Source organism: Gossypium hirsutum, chromosome A12 (genome assembly GCF_007990345.1).
Source record: "Gossypium hirsutum isolate 1008001.06 chromosome A12, Gossypium_hirsutum_v2.1, whole genome shotgun sequence".
NCBI lineage: Eukaryota > Viridiplantae > Streptophyta > Magnoliopsida > Malvales > Malvaceae > Gossypium > Gossypium hirsutum.
Genome location: NC_053435.1, coordinates 107937604 through 107964647, shown reverse-complemented (window position 1 = coordinate 107964647; position 27044 = coordinate 107937604). Strand labels below are relative to the sequence as shown.

The 27044-nt window shown below is 28.8% G+C and overlaps 2 protein-coding genes and 2 long non-coding RNA genes across 5 annotated transcripts; 3 read left to right on the top strand and 1 right to left on the bottom strand.

Annotated features, from left to right (window-relative positions):
- The first annotated feature begins 6909 nt into the window (after nucleotides 1–6909).
- LOC107930987 (transcription factor bHLH118) lies at nucleotides 6910–9466 on the top strand. Its single transcript, XM_016862763.2, has 4 exons — nucleotides 6910–7405; nucleotides 7490–7834; nucleotides 7910–7972; nucleotides 8164–9466. The coding sequence occupies exons 1-4, from the start codon at nucleotides 7109–7111 to the stop codon at nucleotides 8245–8247; spliced, it is 789 nt and encodes a 262-aa protein (XP_016718252.1). The 5' UTR covers nucleotides 6910–7108; the 3' UTR covers nucleotides 8248–9466.
- Nucleotides 9467–11905: 2439 nt separating this feature from the next.
- Nucleotides 11906–14369, top strand: LOC107930971 (bifunctional nuclease 2). 2 transcript variants are annotated; one of them, XM_016862751.2, is made up of 6 exons: nucleotides 11906–12248; nucleotides 12355–12519; nucleotides 13320–13438; nucleotides 13558–13649; nucleotides 13898–13962; nucleotides 14087–14369. In XM_016862751.2, the coding sequence occupies exons 1-5, from the start codon at nucleotides 12132–12134 to the stop codon at nucleotides 13957–13959; spliced, it is 555 nt and encodes a 184-aa protein (XP_016718240.2). In that variant the 5' UTR covers nucleotides 11906–12131; the 3' UTR covers nucleotides 13960–13962; nucleotides 14087–14369. The 2 variants fall into 2 exon arrangements, with proteins under 2 accessions (XP_016718240.2, XP_040939720.1); XM_041083786.1 differs by having other exon boundaries at nucleotides 11922–12248; nucleotides 13898–14369.
- A 3428-nt stretch (nucleotides 14370–17797) lies between these two features.
- Nucleotides 17798–18541, top strand: LOC121211230 (uncharacterized). Its single transcript, XR_005906549.1, has 2 exons — nucleotides 17798–17904; nucleotides 18004–18541. It is a non-coding gene; the product is annotated as an uncharacterized lncRNA (long non-coding RNA).
- Nucleotides 18542–23451: 4910 nt separating this feature from the next.
- Nucleotides 23452–25547, bottom strand: LOC121211229 (uncharacterized). The gene is made up of 2 exons (XR_005906548.1): nucleotides 25301–25547; nucleotides 23452–23942 (listed from the first exon to the last, which is right to left on the bottom strand). It is a non-coding gene; the product is annotated as an uncharacterized lncRNA (long non-coding RNA).
- Between the last annotated feature and the right edge of the window lie 1497 nt (nucleotides 25548–27044).

Genomic DNA, 27044 nt, shown 5'->3' with positions numbered 1-27044 from the left:
GACATTCATGTTCTCTTTGAACTCAAATATATTATATTTAATAAGGTTCATTAACATTAGATATTTATATTTCAAGCTCGAAATTCTCCTCTGGCTTAAAGTAGAGACTTTCCCTTTAATTCTTGACTGGCTTGTTCAATTTTATGCTCCGGTTGAGTCAATTTTATAGATTGGACTGATACAAAAACGACTTCAACATCGGTTTCACAATTTGACCATCGTAATAAATAATAGTTCTAGTTCATAAAAAATTATATAAAAAATTTAATAATTGTAAAAAAATAATTTTCACTCTAACTAGTATAACTTTAAAAAAAATAATAGAGAAAATTAGTTTAATCATTAGTTTAATGAATTTTTTAATCCGATTCAACTAGTTCACATATTAACCGGTTGAATTCCATATTTCAAATTAGTACCCAATAAATTCTAGATCTAAATACTTTTAATTCGAGTTTAATCTCTAAATATTTGATTTTTAATTATTTTATTTAAACAATTAATGAGTTAATGCTGTTGAAAACTATGGGCAACAGACTGAAGTCTACTTTTCTGGAATGGGCCCAAACCAACAATACGATAAAACTTAAAAGGATTCAAGCTTAGTCTTACTTTGTTCATTGATCACATTCAGTATTATTGTTAACCATTAGTCAAAAGCCCATCAGCATATAAAAATCTCCCTTTACCCTTAAATGAAGGCCCATTAACATCTTAATATCAATCTCTCTCTTGCATTGGAAATAAGCTATTAATTAGGGTACATATTTTTTCTATAACCATGTATGCCATTATCCATTTTACGGTTAAAATATAATTTTGTTCAAATCAATGTGTTACTTAGGTAAAGTTTTTCTAATTCTAAAATTCAAATTTAATATAAATATTTGAAAAAAAAATTCACTTTTACTTCTTTCAATTATTTGTAATTAGTCACGAAATATAGATTAACTGTATAAAAATAACAAATAAAAATAATTATAAAAACATCTAATCTAAAATATTTTAGAAAATATATAGAAACTAGTTTATGAAAAAAGATTCGTTGTTTAGTTTTGATGTATATTTATGGGATTAAGACAAAGAGATTGTGTTAATGATGTAATAGAATCACCAACAGATTACGAATACTGTGGTTTAGGAGACGCTGACTCGCATTTCGTAGGCCAACAGTTTATTATGGAACCCTTTTTTTTCATCAAATCAACACCAATCTTAGCTGCATTATGTCTTAAGGACTCTTGTAGTATGTCACGCATGGATTTTTTGCATCAATACTTAAGCCGTATCTAATACAATATATGAAATCCTTTCCTAACCTTTCTTTTTCTTAATAAATGTCTTCCAACTGCACAAATTTAAATTTAATAATTGAGAATTAGTTGGTTTGATGTTATTGTTGTCGTGACTATTTGGGTGAACTGAATTCAAACAAATTTAAGTATATTATTTTATCTATTGTAAGAATCAGGGTCATGAATAGTTTAAGCATTATCTATATATAAATTAGGTTTATCGATATTCATATGTATTATGAAACTTATGATTTGTTCGGGGTCAAGTGTCAAATAATACAAATGTTAAATAATATTTTGGGATTTGAACTTGGTAATTTTTTCACGTTGGGGCTTGAACCTTCTTTTGTTCAAGTTAGGCCTTAAACGTGGTAATTGTTCCGACATTGGGACTTCAATTTTGTTTTACCCAATTTAGTTTTTGAAAACCCTAAAGTTCAAGCCTTATGTGAGAACAATTGTCAAGTTCAGCCCCCAATTAATGTAAGAACAATTGCTAAGTTTAAGGTCTAGCTTAGACCGAAAAAAGTTTAGGCCTTAATGTGAGAAAAGTTGCCAAGTCCAAGTTCCAATGTGCAAATAATTGCCAAGTTTAGAGCTTAACTTAGACACAAAAAAAATTAGACCCTAGTGTGAAAAAGTTGCCAAGTTTAGGTCCGTGGTTTGGACCCTGAATGCTAAAAGAATAAACTATTAAAATAAAAAGGGATAAATCTCAAATTTATACATAAACTTTGATTCAATATGCATTTTGATACATCAACTTTAATTTGGTATAATTATACATATGAAACTTTGATTGTGATTCAAATGTATACATGAAATTTTATTTTTGATCCAATCATACACATAAAAAGAAATAACTACATCAATTTTTTTTATATTAGATAAATATAATTATTTGTATGTAATATATAAACATAAAATGATGCTATACCAATAATTATGTCAATAATTTGTAAGAATTGGATCACATCAAAATATCATGTATAAAATTACACATCAAACCAATGTCTATGTATAGTTTTAAAGTTTATCTCAAATAAAAATAATATATTTTTTGTCAATAACAATATCAATAATTATAGAACTCTTTTGTTTAGAGTTGAATCACAAGAAATAATTTTAATGTTATTTTTAAATAATAAATATTAATTCTATTGAAATTTATTTTTATCTAAAAAATATTTATAAATTTATAAATATTAATATAAAAACGTCTTAATTAATGGAAATAAATTTCAATACACTTTGGCAAACTTATGGATAGCCAAAAAAAAAAAATCGTACTTGATGGGCTCTATCACCTGACCCAATTCGATTGAGCTGGAGTTTTTCTTCTTCTTAATATCAGATTTTGGGATGGTTTTTGGAATAATTTGCCTCAGCATATTTACCAAAATGCTCTTTATATATATACTATTAGTTTAAATATATGATAATAAAATTTATATTAATATTTGTATTAATATAATTATACTTAGAAAATAATTAATAAAATAATTAAAATTTATTATGGAAACGACTCGTTATGACTTGTTAATGTTTTGAATTATTATGTACTTAGCAACTCAGAGTTCGCATTTTTAGGCGTTGTGCTTCCAATGCACTAGTAGGCAAGTTAATTAATAAGATGGCTTATACTCTTGCTCGTAGTTGTATTGCCAACTAATTACTTTAATTGTGAAATTACTCTTAGGTACATTGTCGATGTTTTAAGGAACGGTAATTTTAATATCAATCTCAATACTAACGAAATAGTATAATATATGTTCGAGTGTAATGGATAAGGTTGCCGGTTTAAATTAAGAAACCCTATATTTTTATTAATCATTGCTCTTACTTTTTTAAAATATAAAAAATAAAAATTATGGCATATTATGTTGGATGAAAGGTGAATGTAGCTTTGATTTTTCAGGTGGGGCGACCAAAGTAGATTAGATTAGAGTAATGGTTAGAGTGGAAATGTTGTTTGTGGGGGGTCAGCCTTTGTCCTCCAAGTTTGAAGACAATGATTCTTGGGGTTAGTTAAAGAGATCTGGGAATGATATGCCCTCCCATTAAAGTATTTGAATATAAAAGATTTCGAAGGATCGACGCAACCCCCCATCTTATCTGCACTCAGTCCCCTCGTAATATAATGTTTTATAAACTTAATATCAATGTGGGATCTAATTGATTTTTAATTTATCTTCAAAAACTATGTAATAATTGTTTGTTGGTGTGAGACTGCCAGTTATCAACTTATCATTCTTTTTTATTTTTAATCTCTTAAATTTATTAAGTTAAATTCTATTATTTTTAAAATTTGATGCGATAAATATATTATCATACGCATATGTCATGTCAGTTTATTCTTTTTAAATATTACTCGTTAAGAATTCAATTAATAAATTAATAACTGTCATTTGCATTAATACTAAAATTTTAAAATTCGAAAAGTACAAGGGCTTAGAATGACATAATTGCACAATACAACACAAATTTAATTTTTACTATTTAGATCATGATTAAAATTTTAAAATTCGAAAAATATATATACTAAAATTGATTAAATTAAAGTACAAAAATTAAACCTACAACATCAAATTTCAATCCACGACAAGATGGCAAATGAGGACTTAATGGTACACAAGTACTTTATGACTACATCAAATTCTATCGATTAATCCATGCATAACAACATTTTAAAAAAAAATAGAAACAAAGCTAAATTAACTTTGATTATAAAACTTCATCATTTAAATATTCGATTTATTTACTTATTTATTTTGGGTATTGTACAATTAGAGAGTTAGTATAACACATAAAATAAGAATATACTCACGCCACAAACACGCATACTACGTCAAGTGATGGAATCAAAATTTTTTTAAGGAGGCTAAAATTAAATTATATATTTTTACAATAATAAAAATATAATTTTATTATTTTAATAGTTTATAATTTTATAATTTTTTTATAATTTTTAAAGAATTAAATTAAATTTTTATAAGGGAAGAAGGTGAGGTATAATTAGTTTAAAAATTAACAACTTTCTTGTACAGCTCATGCATGCAAAGCTTAATAATATTTATAATTATAGAATTAATAAAGTAAGAATAAGAAATAAAGGAGCTTACTTCAAATATTCTGAAGATCTTTTGCCCCTTGGGTCTTGATACAGTAGGTGGGTGTTTAGGAACCTTCCCTTCTTTGTCCGACCATTTAATTGGTGCCTCCACTTTCACTTCAATGATTAATTATTTTGTTTAATGCCTTTTTTTTTTCCATAATTAACAATTGGCTGTTGATGGTTTCAAATAGAGGTGGAAATTATATACTTTTTTTTTTAAAAAAATTATTAATTTAATTTAATTTTTTAACCATAATTTTTATTTTATATCCTCGCAAAATTTATATATTATTCTGAATTTTTCATTCAAAATTTCTTCCCCTTAAGCTCAAAGGCGCAAGCAATTTATTGAATTACATAATTATAAAATTTGCCTCTAATATTTATTTCTTTTTATCACTTTGATTTTAATTAATTAATTATATTAGTTTTTAACAATCAAATTTTAGTTAAATTATTATTTTTACAAAAAAAATTGTTCGAATTAATAAAAATTTAATGATATTAGTGTGGTAGCCTATGTGATTATCAATGCGTATTTTATTGTTTACATAAATAAAATTTATTATTTTTTTGAATTTTTATGAAGTACGTGTAGATTATTTATGAGCCTCCACATTTCCGTAATTAAAGTTTTAGCATCCCAATCAAAATTTCATTCCAAAAAAAGGAAAAAATTAATTAAAAATTAAAAATCAAGGGTCAAAATGAATAAAAAAAACTAGAACTAAGATACAAAATAAAGAAATATTAAATATTAAATTTATCATTATTACTTAATAATAATTTCTTGCTTCTTTTAAGATTAGGGTATATAAAATTGAATTAAAAAATTATAATCGCTTCCACCATTGATATTAGGATAAAAAGATAATTATGTAAAAAGGTCAAGATCATATATAATATATATTTCTACCCTACATTCATTACATACTTCAATTTTATATCATATTCATCGAGTCACGTGTTATATATTTTGATTATAATACATGAATATGGTTGTAGTAGCGTAAATTCACAAAGTATACTTACATTTATACTAATTTTAAATAAAATTTGCCCTCTAGAAACCATATAAAGTCTAACTAAAAGTAATTTATTAATTATATAATTACATCTTTCTCATGGGGCACTCCATCAAGTTCTAAATATTTTAGAATATCATATCCGGTCATAATATCCTACGGTAAAGATAGGCCTTCATTGTGTGAATGCAAACAAGTGGGGTTACAAAATATAAAGCTACAGTACCTTTCAACCCTAATTTTTAATTGAATAAACTATGCTTAAGGTCACTAAATTAATAGGAAGTTTATATTTTGGTCACTCAATTTTAAAAAGTTATAAAATAGTTATTGAACTATATGTAAGGTTTTATTTAAGTGAACAAACTATTGGAATGTATTTATTTAAATAATTGAGTTGTTAAATTTTTTTTCTTTTTAAAGTTCGGTTAGTGAGCTCCAAGTAGACTTGGCCAATGGTCGAGTAGCTCTCTCGACCCAATACTTGGACACAAAATTTTGCACTTACGGGGCGGGTCGGGCCGAACTGAATTTAATTTAAATAATAAAAAATTATTTTTAAAGTTAAAAATTAATTATAAAAATATATCAAATAGTAACTAGAAAATATGTTTTTATATTTTATTAAATTTTAATAGTAAAATTGGCTTTTTGGGCGTCGAGGGCCGGCTTGAAAAATATTTTGGAATCGAGCTTCAGCTCAGCCCATGGGCACCTCTAGCTCCAAATGATGATTCGACAATTGGTACAACGGATTAATACCCACCGATGAGTAGAAGAACATACCTTAGATCCAAGTTAATCTGATAGTAAGTGTTAGAGATCGAAGAAGAAAATTGTTTGGATTTTAGTTCGCAGATTCGTGACATTCAAAGTTTCATTAAAAAAAAACTAAACTATAAAAGAAAAAGGGAATGAAAGCTTTCGATTGGTACAAGCAGTGCAAACAGAAGAGGCCATACAACAACAATTTTAACATTTCAATAACTTAATTGAAAACTTTCAAATAGTTTTGTGACCATTGTGTAACTTTTTGAAGTTGAGTGATTAATACGTAAACTTACTAATAATTTAGTGACATCGAGTGTAGTTTACCCTAAATTTTAGTTAAAGTGAAGTTTTCTTATATAACATCATATGAGCTTGATATTTTTGCATAATACTTACAAAAAGATAAGTCATTTTAGTTAATGAATTTAACAACTTAAGTCAAAATTGAAATTATAAAATTGACCAACAAATGGTTGAAAGAAGTGGTTGTAGATGATTGAATTCACGGGGCAAACAAAGTATGACACTAATAGAATAATTTCACCTAACAACTTTAACAATGATAATTTATGTCATATATGAAATTTCGAAATTCAAAAAATATAAATATTAAAATTAACAAATTAGAGTACAAACAATAAATACACAACTTATACATAGAGTAACAACAGAATTTCTTCATTTGATTAACAGTGGCCGGTGAGGTCATTTTCCATAATTGCTTTAGTTTATTCTAAGGGGGAAAAAAATAATTTGAAAAAAAGAATTTGCAGAAAAGATTCTTTTTTTTTCCCATTGAAGAATGATCAATATCTCTTTCTTTTCTTCCATTATTTCTGGTGATCAACAGACAAAATTTAAAAAAAAAAGCTTTAATTCTTGAATAATTATCATTGAGCAATATGTTTCCTTTACACCAAAGCGATGACCTGGTGTATCAGATTTTCTCCCATACCAAACAACACAAAATCCCACAAGATCCGATCACTGGTCACACCGTAGTGGTGGAATCCAACCCTATAATATCAAATCCCACGGTGAAAAACCGCGGCCGGAAAATCTGTCATATGGAGGGCGGCGCCGGTAGTGATAAATACAAGAAACAAAAGCTACATAGAGAGATTGAACGGCAAAGGAGACAAGATATGGCTTCCCTTTATGCTTCACTTCGATCCCTTCTCCCTGGTGAATACATCAAGGTAAACCAAAAAAAAAAAACCTTTCTCATAACTATGTTAAATTTCCTGGGGTTTTGCCACTTTGTGAATAGTTGAAATTTTTAGGGAAAGCGGTCGATGTCGGATCAAATGAACGAAGCAGTGAATTATATAAAACATTTGGAGAAGAAAGTCAAGGACCTTGATGCTAAAAGACATGAACTGAAGAGAGTGTCTGACTTAGCAAGTGTTGGTTCAAGAACCAAACCAGCTGCTGCTTCAATTTCAAATCATTGTTTCATAATCCGACCATGTTTGATAGGTATTGAGATCATGTTCCGTTGTGGCGTTGAAGACCAAGATTTGTCTTTATCAAGAGTGTTGGCTGTTCTTGTTGATGAAGGACTTCGTGTTGTTAGTTGTTTTTCTACCAAATCAGAAGAATTTTTGTTTCATACCATCCAAACCGAGGTGAGTTTTGTTTTGTTTTTTGTAGAAAATAATGTTAGGGTTTTTGTTTTACTCATGGAATTTCATTTCATACAGGTTAATGATCCGACAAGTGTTAACATATCAAGGCTGCAACAGAAATTACCCCAATCTAGTGAAGTAACTAAAAATTAACCATTTATGTATTATTTAGGTTTCGTAGGGATTTGATCTTTTCACCATTGGCTTATATATATATTGACTTACTGCAGTGTTGGAGTTTTAATGAACAATATCAATGGAAGGAGAAAATGTTTTTATTTGGAAAATATGTGTATAATAATTTTTCTTCTAACTAAGCTTCTTTGCAGCATTGTACTGCTTCATCTGATAAGACCCAAAATGAAAGTGCCAAAGGTATAGCAACTTGGTTGGTAAGGTCAATGGTAAGTTAACATATAGATACTGCATTATTTTGTTTAAAAGTATATATACTCAAAAGTTTCTATTTGTTGGTTTTTTGTAACGATATTGTTGAGGGGATAACCATAAACTATGAAAAGATTAGTATCCATGGATCGTACAATAGTCATAAAAGATAATTTGTGATTACACAGAAAAGTTTCTCTTTAGTTGATTTGAATCTCGAAAGAATTAATTCCTTAATAAAACTTAAAATGGTCATAGAAAATACTTTGTGGTTGTCCCAAAAAAGTATCTCTCGATTTGGAGTTGCTTAATAGAAATATTAGCCGTGAACTTTTGTTGATAGTGTTTTAGTGAATGAACTCAATGCTCCTGCTAGTTTTATATGTATGTTTTCAATTAATTTAACTTTGCTGGCGACATGTCACATTTTACCCCATCATGAAAGGTTATTCAGTGAGTTACAAGATGTTATTTGTTAAAATTATAGCTGTTATATTTGTTTTTTTATAGTATGTTCATAATATGCTCCATTAATTAATATTGTATGAACTTATATAGACCATCACTTACGTTATAGTAATTATGTATATGCATGTGTATATATATATATTTCATCAGTAACTTGAATAATTGGGTAATGTGTGGTGCCGCCAGCCAAGCTAATTAATGGAATACGCACTTACAGTACATACGTACGTATATATAAATAAATAGTATATGTATAGGAGCCATAAGGATCTTGTGTTGTTTTGATATTCCTCATCAATGATCTGTTCATTCATGAAAATTAAAAGAAGGTTCCAAGTACATGCTTTGTTGTTATAACCTCACCCATAAACTTGGCCAGCTCACCCATAATCTCCACCTTTTTAATTTTTATTTTTGTTGAAAGATCTGACAGCTCGATTTATAGGGAACAAAATCAAATCAGAAAAGCTATTTCAGGATTCATTGTTGTTATAATAATGAATTACTTTTCATGCATTACTGCACATATACATGCTTAGAAGCATTCAAACTTTTTCAGCCTTAATGTATATATAGCACTTGGATGGATGGATGGATGGATGGATGGATTCATGCATGCATCTATATACGTCAATCATTGTTCTATGAATTGTATTTCACTATATAGTTTAATGCCTCCATCTGCTTTGCTCTTGGTTCTTGATTTCATTGACTCTGGTGTGCATATTTTTTATGGTTGTATTCTTTAAAGTTCTTTTAAAAATAAATAGTAAGTCTAATAACGTAGAATTTCTTCATAAACTCCACAGATGAAATTAGAAATTTATCATTTGTTTTTTTTTAAAATAGAAAATATAGAAAAAAATAGGGATTAAAAAAAATAGGGATTTTTTAATTTTTTTTGAGCTAAAATGGTTTTGCTGTCATTGTATCAAATTATAATAATATTTGTATAGCTATAAATAAGATTAAAATATAATGCATATACAAAATAATAATCAATATGATTTTATAATAAACAGACTATTAATCAAAATACATTTGGAAAAAATTTCAAACATGATTAAATTTAAACTAGAATATAATCTAAATTACACATAATATTTTGAAGTCTTAGGACCTCACTTTAGAGACTGAAATTACAATAGATTAATATAAGTTATAAATATTTTCAACAAGCAAAGTAAAATTATAAAAAATATATAAAAATTATAGGCTTAATGTATAATTTGATACTTAAGTTTATGTGTTATTTTTTGGTCTAATGTAATATTTATATTGGACAAAAGTTATATATTTTGGTACCTGAAGATAACAATGTTAATTTTTTAATGTTTAATTCAAGTTTTAAAGTTGGTTTGATGAGAATTCACAATTAACACTAAATTTATTCTATTAACAAAATCATTAAAAAATCTAATCTAATAATATTTTTTTTAGCTCAATCAATTGATTACAAGCAAAATGGTGTAATAAAAAACTCTCAGCTCATGTATGATCGACAGAGCTGCAAAAAACAGCAGTACAACCTACAAAGAAATATAACAAGTAGACTGCACTAATACAAATCACCAAGAAATAACAGATTACCAATAAGCTTTAAAAAAGTGATTCTTGGATAGTCCAACGTTTGCCAATGAATTAGACATACCATTCTTCTGACTATTTGTGACCACAAACTTTATCTCCACCAAATGTCATAATCCTCCTTCATTATCCACAAATAATTTTCTTACTGACCATGGTCGTAAACGTTTATACTTCAACCAATTAGAAACACTACCACTACAAGAAAACAGGGCTTTAGTGGCGTTTGGATAAAAAACGCCACAAAAAATTGAGCAATAGCGGCGTTTTTGGTCCAAACGCCGCTATAGATCGAGGTTTTAGCGGCGCTTCTGGAAAAGCGCCGCTATAGGTCGAGGTTTTAGTGGCACTTCTAGAAAAACGCCGCTATAGGTAGAGGTTTTAGCGGCGCTTCTGGAGAAACGCCGCTATAGATCGAGCTTTTAGCGACGCTTTTGAAAAACGTCGTAAAAAATATATCTGTCAATTTATTATTTAACTTGTTTCTTTATATTAATTAAAATACAATTTATTTTTCAAAAAAAATAATGACACATAGAAAAAATTTGAAAGTAAAAAATATAGAAAAATATTTGTTAAAAATGAAAAAATTAATTATCATTATAGTTTAGGGTTTAGTGTATATGGCTTAGGGTTTAAGATTTAAGAGTTACTGTTTTAAGGTTTATGGGTTATGGGTTTAGGGTTTATGATTTATGGTTTAAGGGTTGGGGTTTAATGTTAGGGGTTTAGGGGTTTAGAGTTTATGGGTTATATTCTATGATTTAGGGTTTAAGGGATAGGGGTTAGCAATTTAGGGCTTGGATTAATAAGTATTTTTAATTTATATATTAAATAATTTCTTATATAATTGTAAAAGAGATAAAATTAATTTTAATATATTAAAATTATGATTATAGTTTAAATTATTTAAGAGATAATAGATAAACTTTATATATATTAAATGGTTTAGGATTTAAGGTTTAGTTGAGATTTGTTAAATGATGAAATTTTATACTATCAATTAATGCTTTTATATTTAAAAATATTTAATCTAAACCATTTGATATATTTAAGTATTAGATTTTAAAAAAATTGATAAATAAATAAAATAAAGTAACAGATTGATATGGATAGGTAACTATCTATTTTGAATAAGACCAATTTATAACAAATAAAAATGAAATACAAAAACTAAAATCATTCCACATCTAACATCTAGCAAAATAATTATATTTTAGTTTTGAAGAAATACCTCTAATAAAATGGTGATTAGATCGGAAAAGAATAATATAAAATCATATTTAACATCTCAATCTTTAATAAAAATTTGATATGTGAGAGATTAATTGCTTACATTGGATAATTCTAACTTAATAATTAATTATACCCATTTAATTATTTGTTTTCTTATTAAAATATATGATATTTATTTTGAGAGTACTTAATTTTTTCTTTTATAAAAATATAATTTATAAAAAATAGTAATAAAAAATATTTTATAAAATCATGTAACTAATAATTTTTAATAGACAAAATAAAAAAATTTTAGTAAAGTAAAACCACGTCGTTTTATTTAAAATGCAATAATTTTTTGCGGCGTTTTTAAGTAAAACGCCACATGCAAAAAATATTTTCCTTCCTCACGTGTTTTATCCCCAAAAATTTCCCCCTGAAACCCCTAATTTTCCCTCCTAAAATCATTTTTTTCCTTTCATCTTAGCTCATTTCAACTTTCCTTCCTTCATTGATTTCTATGTGTTTTTTATTTTAAATCTCTCTGCAACATATATCAGTTGAAGCTTCAACCTTTATACCCAAATACAAGATTTGGAGTTTAAAAAAGCATCAGTCTTTGTTCTTTTGTGTATAAATCATGAGATTTGTTTGGTTTCTAAGAAAATATTTTATTCGTGTTTGGAAGATTTTCTTCACCACCTCTTTGTTTCATTTTCCCGAGAAAATGTTGGACTTGACGGAAATTCCCAAGTTGGTAAGTATAATCTCTCTGGGTTTTCTTCATTTTTTAATCATCATAATCAATCGTTTCATTTCTAATTAAATCCTTGAAAAAAATTTATCTTTGAATTTGGGGATAGGATTTGGCATCTTCCAATGAGATTTCAACACAAAAAATCTCAGTTTCGGATCATATAGGTGGGTTTCAATACACAGTTGATAAACACGACAGCTTCGTTATCGACATGGATAGTTTCTCTTATGGAGGACTCAATAAAGGAATCAATCAAAACCCAAGAATCACAGTAAGTTTACTTTCTTTATTTTTTCTGGGAAGATTTCCAAAATCTTGCAATATCTCTTCAAGCAAGTGTGGCCTTTTCTTTGTTGCTAATAGTCTATTTTGCTCTAACTATTATGTTGTGTATTGCAATGCCAAATGTGTAGTTGCATTGAAAATGAAAGTCAAATCACTTCAAGTATTCTTTTCTTTTTCCTCTTATGAATCCGATATTGAAATGTGTTTTAATTCAATTTTGAGTAATTGATTTTTTTTTAGTTTTATTATCTTTGAATCAGCTGATTTGATTTACTGGAAACGATTTTCCTGATTTTGGGTAAATAGAATTGGATTTGATCCATGGTATTTTTGGATTGTGAAGGTATTGATTCAAGAACAAAGCAATCAGCCTAGCTTCTTTTCTTTTTTTCTTTTTGTTCAAAATAGTGTAAATTAATTGTTTAAGATTGTAAGCCTATGAGTAATTGAACCAAATAATCCTTGTTCTAGCCAAATATTCGTAAAATTATCCCCCTGGTGGACTGTAAATTGAGTTATCGATCTGATTGCGGGAATGCTGTATCCACTGTATAGATTATAGAAGCATTCATATGCTTTCTCATTGACCTCAGGTTGCTTTTCCCCTTCCTTTCTTTTGGTTTTCTTGTCCACCTAAACTAGATATTGTTATGTGAAATATGGTTTACATAAAGTATTATATGCCCTTTTTTTTTATTTACTTTCTGGACTGATTACACTCTCCATAAGAATGTGAAAGCCTTTTTGGAACGATGACCTTTGAACCATACCTGACCTGCTATGCAGGTTCCTATACAAGTGAATAAGTACTTGGCATATAGTGATGGAATGCGAGTGATTGAATCAGGGAAGCTGTCCGTACAGTCCACAGCTTCAGATGTTTTACCACATGCCGAACTGGACCAGTTAGTCTTGGAATCCCTTTGGAGATTGCATTTGCTTTCTTTACTGATAGAATTAGATTCATTAAAAATTGCATGAGATTCTTGTTTCTGAATGCGGCTTACCTTAATTAATTTTCCAGGCCAAGTGGTCAGCCTTGTCTCGATTCAGAGGAGTTCAAAATTGTCAGCAACTTAAATGAGGCTATTTCTCAGGAACGCTACAAGGATGCTGGTAGTCTCCTTCTGTCTTTCTCAGACATTGCATTGCTGTTTAACATAGGCTTAAGCCATTTGTCTTTTGTCCAATAGAATATCTATCTAATTATGATTAAAAAGAAGACTGGAGTGTAATTATGTTAGGTCAAGCTGAGCTTGATTAGAATTGTAGCATCGCTTAGACCTTCCTCCTCATTTGTCAGCTTTTTTTTTTCTGTTAATTATCATTAATATGTTTATTATGATTCTGATGTTATCTGACAGCTGATTTGAGAGACAAACTTGATAAGTTCCGGGCAGCAAGGAACTTGAGGAAATTCACGTGACAGGTGATGTTTATAATATGTGAATCTTTAAGGGGCTTTAGTGAATTATGTGGTAGTGTCTCCTGTATCATATCTGCCTATCTGTTTATTTATTTATTTTAACAAAACTTGTAATAATTTGTTGCAGTTGTTTATGCTAGAGTTTTCAAGTGTAAACAGCAGTTATTGTTGAAGCTGACATCTATCGATCCGGCGGCAAGCAATTGTTTCTCATCCTTTTTTATTAATTCATATCAATTTATATGAAATAGGAAAGTCCGTGAATATATGTATATTGTAACACCCCTAACCCGTATCTGCTGCCAGAACAGGGTTTCGGAGCATTACTACCATTTACAGATCACTAAAAAAAATTTAAATACTTACTGATTCAATGCATCATATAAATAAATATATTACCATTCAATCAACAGTTTGACACTTGTATAAGCATCAAACAGCAACATCGTTAGTATACTTGCACATATCTCATATAAGTTCAACATTGATATATCTATTTTCTCGACATATCACACTTGAGTTTAATAATAGTCTCAACTTACATAATTTCCTTGTATCAACATATAAAAAATAATCATATATGTACATGTCATGAAACATATCATGCTTTTACCGTTTCTTCATAAGCATATATCATTCATTTCATTATATCAATATTTCATGCTCCATCATTTACATATATTTTATGTATATTTATTCCGGTAATAGCTTATATCAAACTTAACATAAATTATATTCCATGTACTTATACTTATTTCGTTTATCTATATTCATAATTATTTCATATAACCATTCGTCATCTGATACATATTACCTGAATATCAATTGTTCAACAGATGTTAGAGCGTCTTCCATCCACGGTCTTATTTATCTTTGACAAGATGCCATAGTGTCTTTGAACTATGGTGTTACTCATTTTCTGTCATGTTGCCATGGTATCTTTCAACCATGGTTTTGTTCATTTCATATCACGTTGCCATGGTATCTTTCAACCATGGTCTTACACATTTCATATCAGGTTGCCATGGTATCATTCAACTATGGTCTTACACATTTCATATCAGAGAGCACACTCCCGCAAACCTCATCCTTACAGTGGGATTACCAGTCCAGGCTAAATCCCCTGTAATATAAACTCATAGAGTATTGTCGGGATTACCAGTCCAGGCTAAATCCCCTGCAACGACAATTACTCTAATGAGCTTGGATCTGAATTACCAGTCCAGGCTAAATTCAGACCCTAATTCGGATTACTTGTCCGGGCTAAATCCATTTTACACGTATTCTTCGGGAGGGCTATATCAGGATAGGATCACCCGTCCGGGCTAGATCCTTTTTACCGTCAATTCTTTTTCAGAAATCCATCGAATTTTCTTTTCATTCAACTGGGATTTATTTTCAATTTATATCGAGTATTATCAATATTTCATCAAATATCATGAATTGAACATTCAAATCATATTTTCATCACATAACCACATATTTCAAGTATTTAAAATACAATTCAAGTTACACAAACTTACCTCATTGCTTGTTTGTGTTTATAATTTCATTAATCCGATATCTTTTCTTTTCCACGATCAAGTCTCATATTTGAGTCGTCCGGATCTTTATAAATAAATTTGATCATCATTTTCATTCATTTCATCTTTTAATGCATTTAATTAATGCTCTAGGCAAAATTACCATTTTGCCCCTAAAATTTTAATTAATGACGATTTCGTCCTTAGGGTCAGGAAAATAAAATTACCATTTTGACATTTTTACAAAATTACACATAAAGTTTTACTTTTATTCAATTTAGTCCCTAAGCCTAAAATATGCAAATTAGCCATGCTTAATGAATATTCATATATGTTTTCCTCCTCCTCCTCTCCATTCCACATCCTTGATGTATGTAGCACACTTGTAAGTAACATTATCTATAATCTTTCTTATTTACTTTTATGAATATTAAAGCTGTCCATCTGTGTCATAGTCACTAAATTATTTATATCTGGAGCTATAGGACTCCAAATTAAGATCCGCTAATTTTACCTGAAACTAGACTCATATATCTTCTTACCATAAAATTTTAAGAATTTTTTGTTTAGTAAATAAGTACATTTTATTCTTTAAAGTTACCCCTATTCTGCTGTCTGACAGTTGTGACCCTTTTTCACTAAAAATTAATTATCTCCTTGTACAGAATTCGAATGATGTTCATATTTGTTTCTATTGAAAATAGACTCATTCAGGATTCTAAGCATATAAATTTAAGCCCCTAATTATTTTTATCCAATTTTTTTTATGATTTTACAAATTCAGAATAGGGGAACCCGAAATCATTCTGACCTTGTCTCACAAATTTCATCATATCTCATGATTTAGAATTCCATTTCCTACATAATTTCTTCTATAAGAAACTAGACTTAATAAGCTTTAATTTCATATTTTATTCATTCTATAATTATATTTTTATAATTTTTTATGATTTTTCAAAGTTAGACTACTGCTGCTGTCCAAAACTGTTTTAGTACAAGATATTAATTACCATGTTATAACATCCTTATTTTCTTTTTCTACACCATTTCTCATCACTTTCTCTTATTTTTTTCTTCACTAACATATCAAGAACATAGGACCTTATGTAAGAAAACTCTACTATAACATTATTTCCATGCTTTATCAATAATAACAAACTTAAAAACATATTGAAATCTTGATGTACTTACCTTTTCTTATTGACTTCAATCTTTAACTTGATTTTTCTCTCTCCTCCAGCTTCGATTTCTTGAATCCAACTTGATATTCTTGCTCCCCATCATCTCCTTGCTATCTTTCTCTCTTGATGGCTATGGAAATTCTTTCAATTTTTAGGTGAAAATAATGAATTTTGGGTGGAAGGACTAAATTGTAAAGAAAGCAAACTTCTTTTCTTCTTCTTATCTTACGTTAGTTTGCATGAGAAAGGAAATGGGTTGATAATTCTTCATCTTTCCTTCCTTTTATACTAAATAAATAATAATATAATAATAATAAACATCTCATAAAATATTAATAAAATAATATTTATCTAATTAATTAATTTAAAATATCATCAACATAATCATTACATTCTAGAATTCTCTCTCTTACTAATTTACCATTTTCCCCTTCATGATCTTTTAGAATTCCATCATTGAGTCATCACTTAATTTGGTAAAATTGAGATTTAGTCCCTCATAATTTTTTTACCTATTCAATTTGGTCCTAATTCATCAATTTTTCTTGGTTTCTAGATCATTCCACCCTTAAAATATTTGCACCATTAGTCCTTCAACTTTTTTATATTTACACTTCAACCCCTTAAATTTTGAGTATTTACTCTTGTGCAACAAGATTTTTCTCATCTTTGCAATTTAGTCCTTTCTTGAATTAATATATCATAATATACTTCTCAATATTGACATCACTCAAAAATTCCCTTTTTGTCACTTTATTTCCTTATGTTACTATATCACGGATAATATTTTACTGTAAAAATTTTCGGAGTATTATTATATAAATAATTTTTGTACAGATATAGTTAGAATATTGGTAACAATTATTATTATTATTATTATTATTATTATTATTATTATTATTATATGTTAAAGCACGTTGGTTTATGATGACGCTTAACAAAATATGTTTCTTGTTTCACATGCTGCCATTAAGTCCAATTTTAAATTACAGATATAATAAAGATGAGTTGTTTAATATTAATGAACTAACAAGAAATATATATAATGTTTTCGATTTTTTTACTGTCTTGAATATTAAGTAGCATATATATGAAATTATGAACTTGAGCTTGCTTGATTTGTTCCATATGCAGGACAAAGCACTGCAAGAACAGAATACCAAAAACAAGAAAGATTGATATAAAGCTTTATCACTCCTATCAATCACTTACCAACTCCTTGATCACCATGTTTGCCAAAGGTAAAGTCATTGATTATATACATAAATTCCTCAAAAGATAAAAGAATACCAAAAATCTCAATATTCAGCTTGCTTTTTTCTTTTTCCTGTCATGAACAGACAAAAAATGTGATGAAGATGATTACATTCTCACCTACCAGGACAAAGAAGGAGAATGGCTGATTGTAGGCGATATTCCATGGGAGTAAGAATATTTTTCCTTCCTTTTCTTGGTTCCTTACTCTAGTTTTCTTATTACAAGCAACCTTTGCGAATAATAGTAATCATGGAAGGAGTACAAGAAAAAAAACATAAATTTATCCGGTATTTATAGACATTTGCAATCCTTTTACATTATCTTCTCATAGAAAAGAACTTTAATCAACTTAACATATTGGACCAAATTTTAAATACATACGCAAGTTAAGTTTAAAATTGAATTTATGAATAGAGTGTCTAAATTTGGATGAATTAATGTTGGTTTTGCAGAAATTTTGTTAGGAGTGTGCAGCGAAGGGAGATAGTTAGGAACTGGGGTTGAACATTAGAGTTTGATGGGATTTGCAGTCTACTTTTATAAGCAAAATTTACTTGTTTATACCAACTTTAGTACTTTGAATATCAATTGTTCCTTCCAATAAGTACGTAGTTTGTAAAATAAAGTAAAAAAAGAAAAGAAAAAACATGTAAAATGAGTGAAGTAGTCGTAGATATTCTAAAAAAAAGTGGACTTCAACACTGTTAAATGTTCTCTTGTTGCTTTTACTAGGTTAAGAAGCGAATGAAGAAGCCTATCTATGCCTACTACCAATTGGACAATTTCTACCAGAATTATCTGAGGTATATCTTTTCTACCTTCACTATAAGTTTTGTGCTCCATTATGTGCTCTATTGCATGCTGGCTGATCTTTAAAATGATGTTAAGGATATCCTCTTTTTCATTAGCAGACATCATGCAATATTTTAACTAATTCTATTAGCATTTACCATATGCTTTTTACATGAATCCATATGATTTTTGGGTTTTATGGAAGTTTATATCTCTTAAACTGGAATAACAACCATCAGTATGAACTTCTATTAATGTCCTCTAGATATGAAATCAAATTGTAACAACCCAAAATCCGTGGGCACCAGAAAAGTGTGTTATCGGGCCTCCGTCTTAGTGAAATAAGTTCGAAAATAATTATTAAAAATATTTATGAGTCTAGTAGTGTGTTTAATTAGGTTTTAATTAAGTAAATTTAGCTTAATTTAGAGTAATTAGTAAAAAGGATTAAATTGAATAAGAGTAAAAGTTTAATTATAGATTAAAGAAAAATTAGAAGGACTTAAGAGGAAATTAAACCATTTCCTATAGCTGAGGCAGTTTAACGTGGAAAATATTAAAGATTTTATTGATTAAAAAAAATATATTTATTTAATAATTAAGTATATTATATTATATTATTATTATATATAAAAGAAACAAATAAGTTAAAAGAAACAGAATGAAAGCAAACGAAACACAGAAGAACAGGGGAGAAAGAAAGGAAAGAAGAAAGAAAAGGGGAAATAAGGTTTATGAAGCTTGGAGTTAATTGGTAAGCTCAATCAAGTCCTTTTCTCATAATTTTGATATTTTAGAAGTCTTAAAACAAGTTTTTGATGAAATTAAGTTGTTAGTTTGGAAGTTCTTAGGTTTTTAAACAAAGTTCATGTTGAATAAAATGATGAAATAGGGGTTTAATTGAACGAAATTCAAGTTAGAATAGATATAAGGATTGAATTGCAAAGTAAGCTATAAGTTTTGTGTTTTAGGGACTAGATTGAGGAAAATTCAGAATTAAGAAAATATGTTGAAAATTTAATAGTTAAATTTGAGTTTAAATGAAATTTGAATAGGAATAAGGTGTGAATTGGTGTTATAAATTTGGTTATTAACATTTTTCATCAAAACAGTTTTGGGAAGTAGCAATGGTTTGACTTTGAAAATTCACTACAAATTTTATAAATTGAACTAGAGGATGAACAAAATATGGAATTAAAGCTTATTGAGTCTAGATTCTTATAGTAGAAACAGTGTAAGCAATTAATTGATGAATCAAGAGATATTTGAAATTTTGTAATACTGGTTCGGGGTGATTTCGAGATGCCCTATTTTAACTTTGGAAAATCATTAAAAATTGTACAAAAATTATTATGGAGTGTAATTTATATATGTGAACTCCTTAATGAATCTAGTTTCAAAATAAATAAACAAGAACCTTATTCGAGTTCTGTACAATGAGATAATTTAGTTTTAGTAGAGAGAGGTCAGAACTGTCAAATGAAATAACAGGGGAGTATTTAACGAATAAACTGTATTAAATGGCTAGACCAAAAATTCTGGAAATTTTATGATTAGAAGATATATGAGTCTAGTTTTAAGAAAAAATTACGGATATTAATTTAGAGTTTTTTAGCTCAAGATATAAATAATTTAGTAACAATGACTCAAGTAGACAGCTTAATGGTGAAATTATATATATACATTAAAAATGGTTAAATTTGCATGTTTAGGCTCATGAATTAAATTGAATCATGTTGTATTGATGATTATAAATTATTATTTTCGTATCCAACAAAGAACCTGAAGCATCAGCATCGAAAGGAAAGGAGAAAGTCATCGAGTACTAAAACGGGAGAATTACGGTGTGTATTACTATAATTCGAATTTTAATTATTATTGATTGCTGAATTTTTTTTATTGTTATGTATGGTAAGTAAGACTTGAGGTAAGTATGTGAAATTGATATGAATATTGAGTGAAAATGAAAGTGATGCAAATTGAATCAAATTGAATTGAATAAGTGAATTATGGAAGATGTAATTATTTGAAAAGCGTATTGATTGAAAAATGATTGGTGATTTGAATTGTGAATTGAAAGTGATATAGGATTGAGAAAGTGAATTGAATACCCTATTAACTAGTCGGGCTGAGTCGGATATAGTTGGCATGCCATAGGATTGGAAGTGTTCAGGGATACTTCGACCTCGAGTCGATGAGACACTGGGTGTCACTATATTTCTTCGGATAGATTCGATGAGGTACTGGGTACCAACTTTACTTCGGCTAGGCCGATGAGACACTGGGTGTCAACTATTACTTCGAACTATCCGATAAGGCACTGGGTGCCATATTGGTGTGTTTGGTTGGATCCGTGTATCCGCCAAAGTCCGAGTTACGTTAATAGGGTGAAAAATTGAAATGTGAATTTGAGGCATTGAAACGAGAAAAATAAATTGAATTACGAATTGAAATTGGAATTGTGATAATAAGAGAAAAGTATGAAATGTATATTCATAAGTGATATAAATTTAAGTTTGAGAAAATACATTGATTTATGAATTAGTACATATGACATTAATTGTTAGGTATTTTAATATTTATGTTTTTACTATTGTTGATATAATTTGAATTATGGTAATATCACTGAGTATATCCATACTCAGCGTACGGTTGTTTCCGTGCGCAAGTTAGTAGAAGTCAAGTGTCCCGGTTCAGCATCCAGAACATTCCCGACTCCAACACAAATTTGGTGACGTATATTTTTCTTTTGGGTAAAGGTGGCATGTACATAGGTGTTATATAGTCACTTGAATATGCATATTACTTTGGGTAGTGAAGGTTGAATTATAAGATTTAGATGGTTAAATGAAATGGTAAGAAAAGTATATGATATTTTGATACATGAACATTAAGTTGTTAAATGAATGAAGTTTTTAATCAATTTTGAATGATGCTATGATAGTTATTAAGTTGAAATTATGTTAATGATATAAATATTAGTTATATGAATGTGAAAAATTGGTGTTGGTTGTTTTAGTTTGAATTTGCAAAAGGTTTTAGGTAAAAATAAGCAGACCGAAATTTTTATATAAAAAAAAAATTAGAATATTCGAACAAGTTCCGTTCTACTTTTAACACGTGCTTGAACTTTGAGAGTTCAAGATAGGGACTCAATTATTTTATTATACCATAAAAGTTATATTAATTGTAAATTATTAGTAAGTTGTCTGATATGTCCGGTAATGCCTCATAATCTCGTTCCGGTAACGGTTTGGGGTTAGGAGGTGTTACACAAATTGTGTTGAATTATATTGTAAAACCACCAGAAAATGTTTGTGTCCTCTTAATATCAAACTCTAGAGTCTAGAATCCAGGCACCTCGGTGTGGATAATAGATTATAACTAGATTTATCTGTCAAAGTGACGATGTATCTGATCATTTGGTTTTGCATCATTTAGATATTAAAGGTGCGGTAGAGGATTCAATCTTTTCAAGCTAGAAAAGCCGAGGCTTAGCACTTCTTCAAGTGGAATGTTATTTAATGTTGCATTCCATGGTCATTCATCTTAGTTGGAACTTGAATTTTTTGTTATGGAAATAGGGTTTTGTAGCTACCTTGTGTACTAGCTTCTTTAACCATGATGGTTAATTATTACGAGTTTTGTAGTGTTAATTATTACTAGTTTTGTAGCTTCTATTATTTAAACATAATATTTAAATTGTAAATTTAAATTTTAGTTTTAAAGTTAAAATTTTAATAGAAAATTTAATTTAATTAATATTTTTTTATTTATCCTTAAAAGTATATAGTTTAAAGTTCAAATTTCAAAAATAAAACATAATATAATATTTATCATAAAAATAAATATTATTTAATAATATTTTTTTAAAAGATATGTTCTTTAGTGGCGTTTTCAAAATAAAAGTGCCGCTAAAGGTCATGATTTTTAGCGGCGTTTGCGAGAAAAGCGCCGCTAAAGGTCATGGTCTTTAGCGGCGTTTGCGGGAAAAGCGCCGCTAGAGGTCTTGGTCTTTAGCGGCGTTTGCAGGAAAAGCGCCGCTAAAGGTCTTGACCTTTAGCGGCGTTTTTTTTAAATAAACGCCACAAACTTTAGTGGCGCCATCTATAGCGGCGTTTTTTGCGGCGCTTGTAAAAACGCTGCTAAAAGTCAATTTTGTTGCGGTGTACTCAATTCAAACTCTACAATCAAAGGAACATTTACCTTCCGCATCAAATCAATAAAAATCACTGTTGCAACTTTAATAGCCATTACTACCACTAGCTCCACTCAAGCACCACATTTACCCAAAAAAAGAGCCGAGACCACTCCATTTTTTCCCTGAACACCCCTTCACAGCCCGCAACCTCCTCCACAACAACTCCAACCATGTTAAATTTCAACCAACCCGTAGGAGTAGGATCCCAAACACAATCCCTATCCCTCCCCAAATTTCTGCATGACTTGCAATCCTTAGGCCGTCCCCACCAATCAACCTCTGAAAATATACAATCATGTACTGATCTAGGCCACATCAATTGTAACACCCTTAACCCGTATCCGTCGTCGGAATAGGGATTCAGAGTATTACCAAAATTTACATATCATTTAACAGAAATTTCACTTATAACAACATATAAAAGATAATCACGCTTTTACATATCATGATAGATATAATTCTTTTGCTGTTTCTTTATAAACATTTATTATTCATTTCATTATATCAATTTTTTTCACGTACCATCATTTCCATATAATTCAGGTATATACCGGTGATAATTCATTTCAAACTCATATTATCTCATATCAGAACCTTACCCCTTGAATCATTTAAATATCAATGGGTACACTTAATTCAGCTCAATATCAATAATAACCATAAGTCTACAAATACTAATTTCATATGTCACTTATCAATCTTTGTCAAATTAGAGAACGTCTTACGAATTTGAGTCTGTCATTTGCTCAGTGCCACGATTCACCACTCGGTATGGTTTTCCTCATTGAAATACCATACCTACATTTTATACTCGGTATGGAAAATACCATACCTACGTTTCACAACTCGGTATGGGAAATGCCATACCTACATTTCTTAACCCAGTATAGATAATACCATACCTATATTTCTCAACTCGGTATGGATGATACCATACCTACATTTCACAACTCGGTATGGATAATACCATACCTACATTTCGCACTTTGCCATGGATCAACCATTGTCTTTTCCATCAATTCATCTTGTCTGAAAATACTCAATTTGATCGTTTATTCAATTTTCACGCTCTTACATTATTCACGATTTTATCATCAATTCATATGAAATAACACATCATGAAATTCATAAAATTAACAAACAGTCACTAAAATTTAGTTATACAAACTCACTAGTACGATTTTTGTATTATAACGATAATAATAATTTCATATTAAATATTCCAAATAAAACATTATATCCTTTCTAATTCAACATTTATCGATTATAATCGGGCACGTGATCAATTTATACACAAGTCATTCATATATAAATGTATATTTTCCTCCTCCTCCTCTCCATCCACATCCTTAGTATAAACAACACACTTATAGGTAACATTATCCATAATTTTCACTATCTACTTATGTGAATATTCACGCTGTCCATCTGTGTTATAGTTACTAAATTATTTTTATCTTGAGCTACAGAATTCCAAATTAAGATCCATAAATTTTCCCAGAAACTAGACTCATATGTCTTCTTACCATAAAAATTTCATAATTTTTGGTTTAGCCAATTAGTACAGTTTATTCATTTAAGTTTCCCCTGTTTCACTATCCAACAATTCTGATCTCTCTTCACTAAAAATTAATTATATCACAGTACAGAACTCGGATAATGTTCCCGTTGATTTCTATTGAAAATAGACTCATTAAAGATCCTAAGCATATAAATTTGAGCCTCTAATTAATTTTCTCCAATTTTTGGTGATTTTCTAAATTTAAAACAGGGGAATCCGAATTCATTCTAACCTTGTCTCACAAAACTCATTATAGCACATAATTTACAATTCAATTGCTTACACCGTTTCTTCTATGAGAAACTAGACTCAATAAGCTTTAATTTCATATATTATTCATCCTCTAATTCGATTTTTACAATTTATGGTGATTTTGCAAAATTATCCTACTGCTGCTGTCCAAAACTGTTTTAGTTCAAGATTTTTATTACCATTTTTCCTCTAAATTTCACAGGTCATACAATTCAGTCCTTGCTCAATTAGCTCATCTAATAAGCTAATTTTTCTCAATTAACATTTTATTCCATCATTCTAAACTATTACACAACCTTTGAAAATTAGAATTTTAACACTAAACCTTAATTCACAACTTTCTCATAATTAGGTCCTAAAATCAATTTCTATTGAAATTACTTGATAAAATCATCAAACAATAAAATCAAAGCTTCAAATTCATTTTAATTCATCATAAACAGCCAAAACTTGTCAATGATAACTTTTAATTTTGTCCATAAAATAAAAAACTAATGAATTAAACACTTGGACTTAATTGTAAAAGTCACAAAAACATAAAAATCTCAAAGAAAAGGGCAAGAATTGAACTCACATATGTCAAAGTATGAAAAACCAGCAGCTTTCAGACCTTCCATGGCGTTTTTGCTGAAGAAAAATGATGATATCTCCAGATTTTTCAATTTTGTCTTGTTTTATAAGTTTAATTTGCAAAATTTCCCATTTTGCCCTTGTTTCTCCTTGTCTTTTTGCTGATTTTCTTACCCAGCCGTCCAGCCCATACAAATTGGGTCCAATTCCCTTTTAAATCCCTCCTTTTTAATCACTTAAACTATTTAATCATAATTGAATAAATTTCGCACTATTTTCAATTTTGTTCTTTTTAATTAATTGACTAACCAAACGTTAAAATTTTCTAACGAAACTTTAATACTAACTTAATAACACTCCATAAATATTTATAAAAATATTTATGGCTCGGTTTATGAATCCGAGGTCTCGATACCTCGTTTTCAACCCAATTTACCTGATTAATTCTTTTAAAATCACAAAATTCAGTAATTAAAAATAATTCTTTTAGGCTCGCGCTTGGCCTATAATTATTATTTATTAAAATTTCTAAACTTACTCGTCGGATTTAGTGATCTCGAATCACTGTTTCCGACACCACTGAAAAATTTGGCTATTACATCAATGATCTCCTTTTTGATTGAAAGACTAAAGAATCAATTGTAGCCACCGACCTTTCAAACACCTTGTTTCGAACTAGCCGTATTATCCAACACGAAGCCGCAATTACCAATAACTGTAAACTCTTTTCAATACCTGTCAACTTCATAATCCAACACCCAGAATAGAATTCATCAACATTTGCTACATCCTTCCATACTAAATCCCACAAGCTAAAAATGCAAGACGAGAAACTTTTGATAAACAAACATTCAAAAAACAAATGGTTAGTATTTTCGAAAACTCTATCACACCATGGGTAGCCCCTGTTTGATGAATCAATTTGTATCCCATGGTTTATCAAAAAATCTTTTGTTGGATTGCGATTAATCGCCAACATCCACAAGAAGTTACGCACCATTGGAGGAACTTTTAGACTCCAAATTCTATTAAATAGGAATTCAACAGCTTTCATTCCATCATAAGCTAGCAATTGCGATAACTTTTTAACTGAGAATACCCATCCCGTGAATCCACACTATACGATCCTTTACCTCATCATTTAGCTGACAATTAACTTTCACCAAATTAACTCTAAACTCGAATTAAATATTAAAAAATTAACTGTTATTTTTTAGTACAAAAATATATAAATTTTATTAAATACAAATATAGAATTAAAAAAATTAACAAATATACTACATTAAAAAAATCAATAAATATTATTTATATCACTGTTATTTAAATTCTTTTACAAGTTTAAAAATCAAACTAAAACCACGTGTATTTTCCAGAATTAATATTATATATATATTTTCCAAAGCTTGAAAAAGCTGAGTCCACCTTTCACATCATGCTTAAAGCAATGGGTGCCTTGTCCATGAAACTTTACCATTATTAGTTATGGCCAAAGTTTTGGTTCTTTTTAAGCAATTAGTTCAAATTTTATCAACTATAATCATGATTATGATGTGTGAACTGTGAATATGCGTATGTATAATATAAATAAAATTTATCTCTTTTTTATTTACTATACTTTATATTAATTTAATTTTTATTATAATAATCCTAACATATGATAAATAATGCACATGAAATATGTATAATAATTAAAATTAAAAAAAGTTAGATTTAATTGTGTATTATTGTATTGTTATTAATCTTTAGTT

Coding starts and splice junctions, on each gene's coding strand:
- LOC107930971 (XM_016862751.2), top strand. CDS start 12,132: ATGAGATTTGTTTGGTTTCTAAGAAAATATTTTATTCGTGTTTGGAAG. Junction 12,520..13,319: donor ATCAAAACCCAAGAATCACA/GTAAGTTTACTT, acceptor CCTGCTATGCAG/GTTCCTATACAAGTGAATAA. Junction 13,439..13,557: donor CCACATGCCGAACTGGACCA/GTTAGTCTTGGA, acceptor TTAATTTTCCAG/GCCAAGTGGTCAGCCTTGTC.
- LOC107930987 (XM_016862763.2), top strand. CDS start 7,109: ATGTTTCCTTTACACCAAAGCGATGACCTGGTGTATCAGATTTTCTCC. Junction 7,835..7,909: donor TTCATACCATCCAAACCGAG/GTGAGTTTTGTT, acceptor CATTTCATACAG/GTTAATGATCCGACAAGTGT. Junction 7,973..8,163: donor AATTACCCCAATCTAGTGAA/GTAACTAAAAAT, acceptor GCTTCTTTGCAG/CATTGTACTGCTTCATCTGA.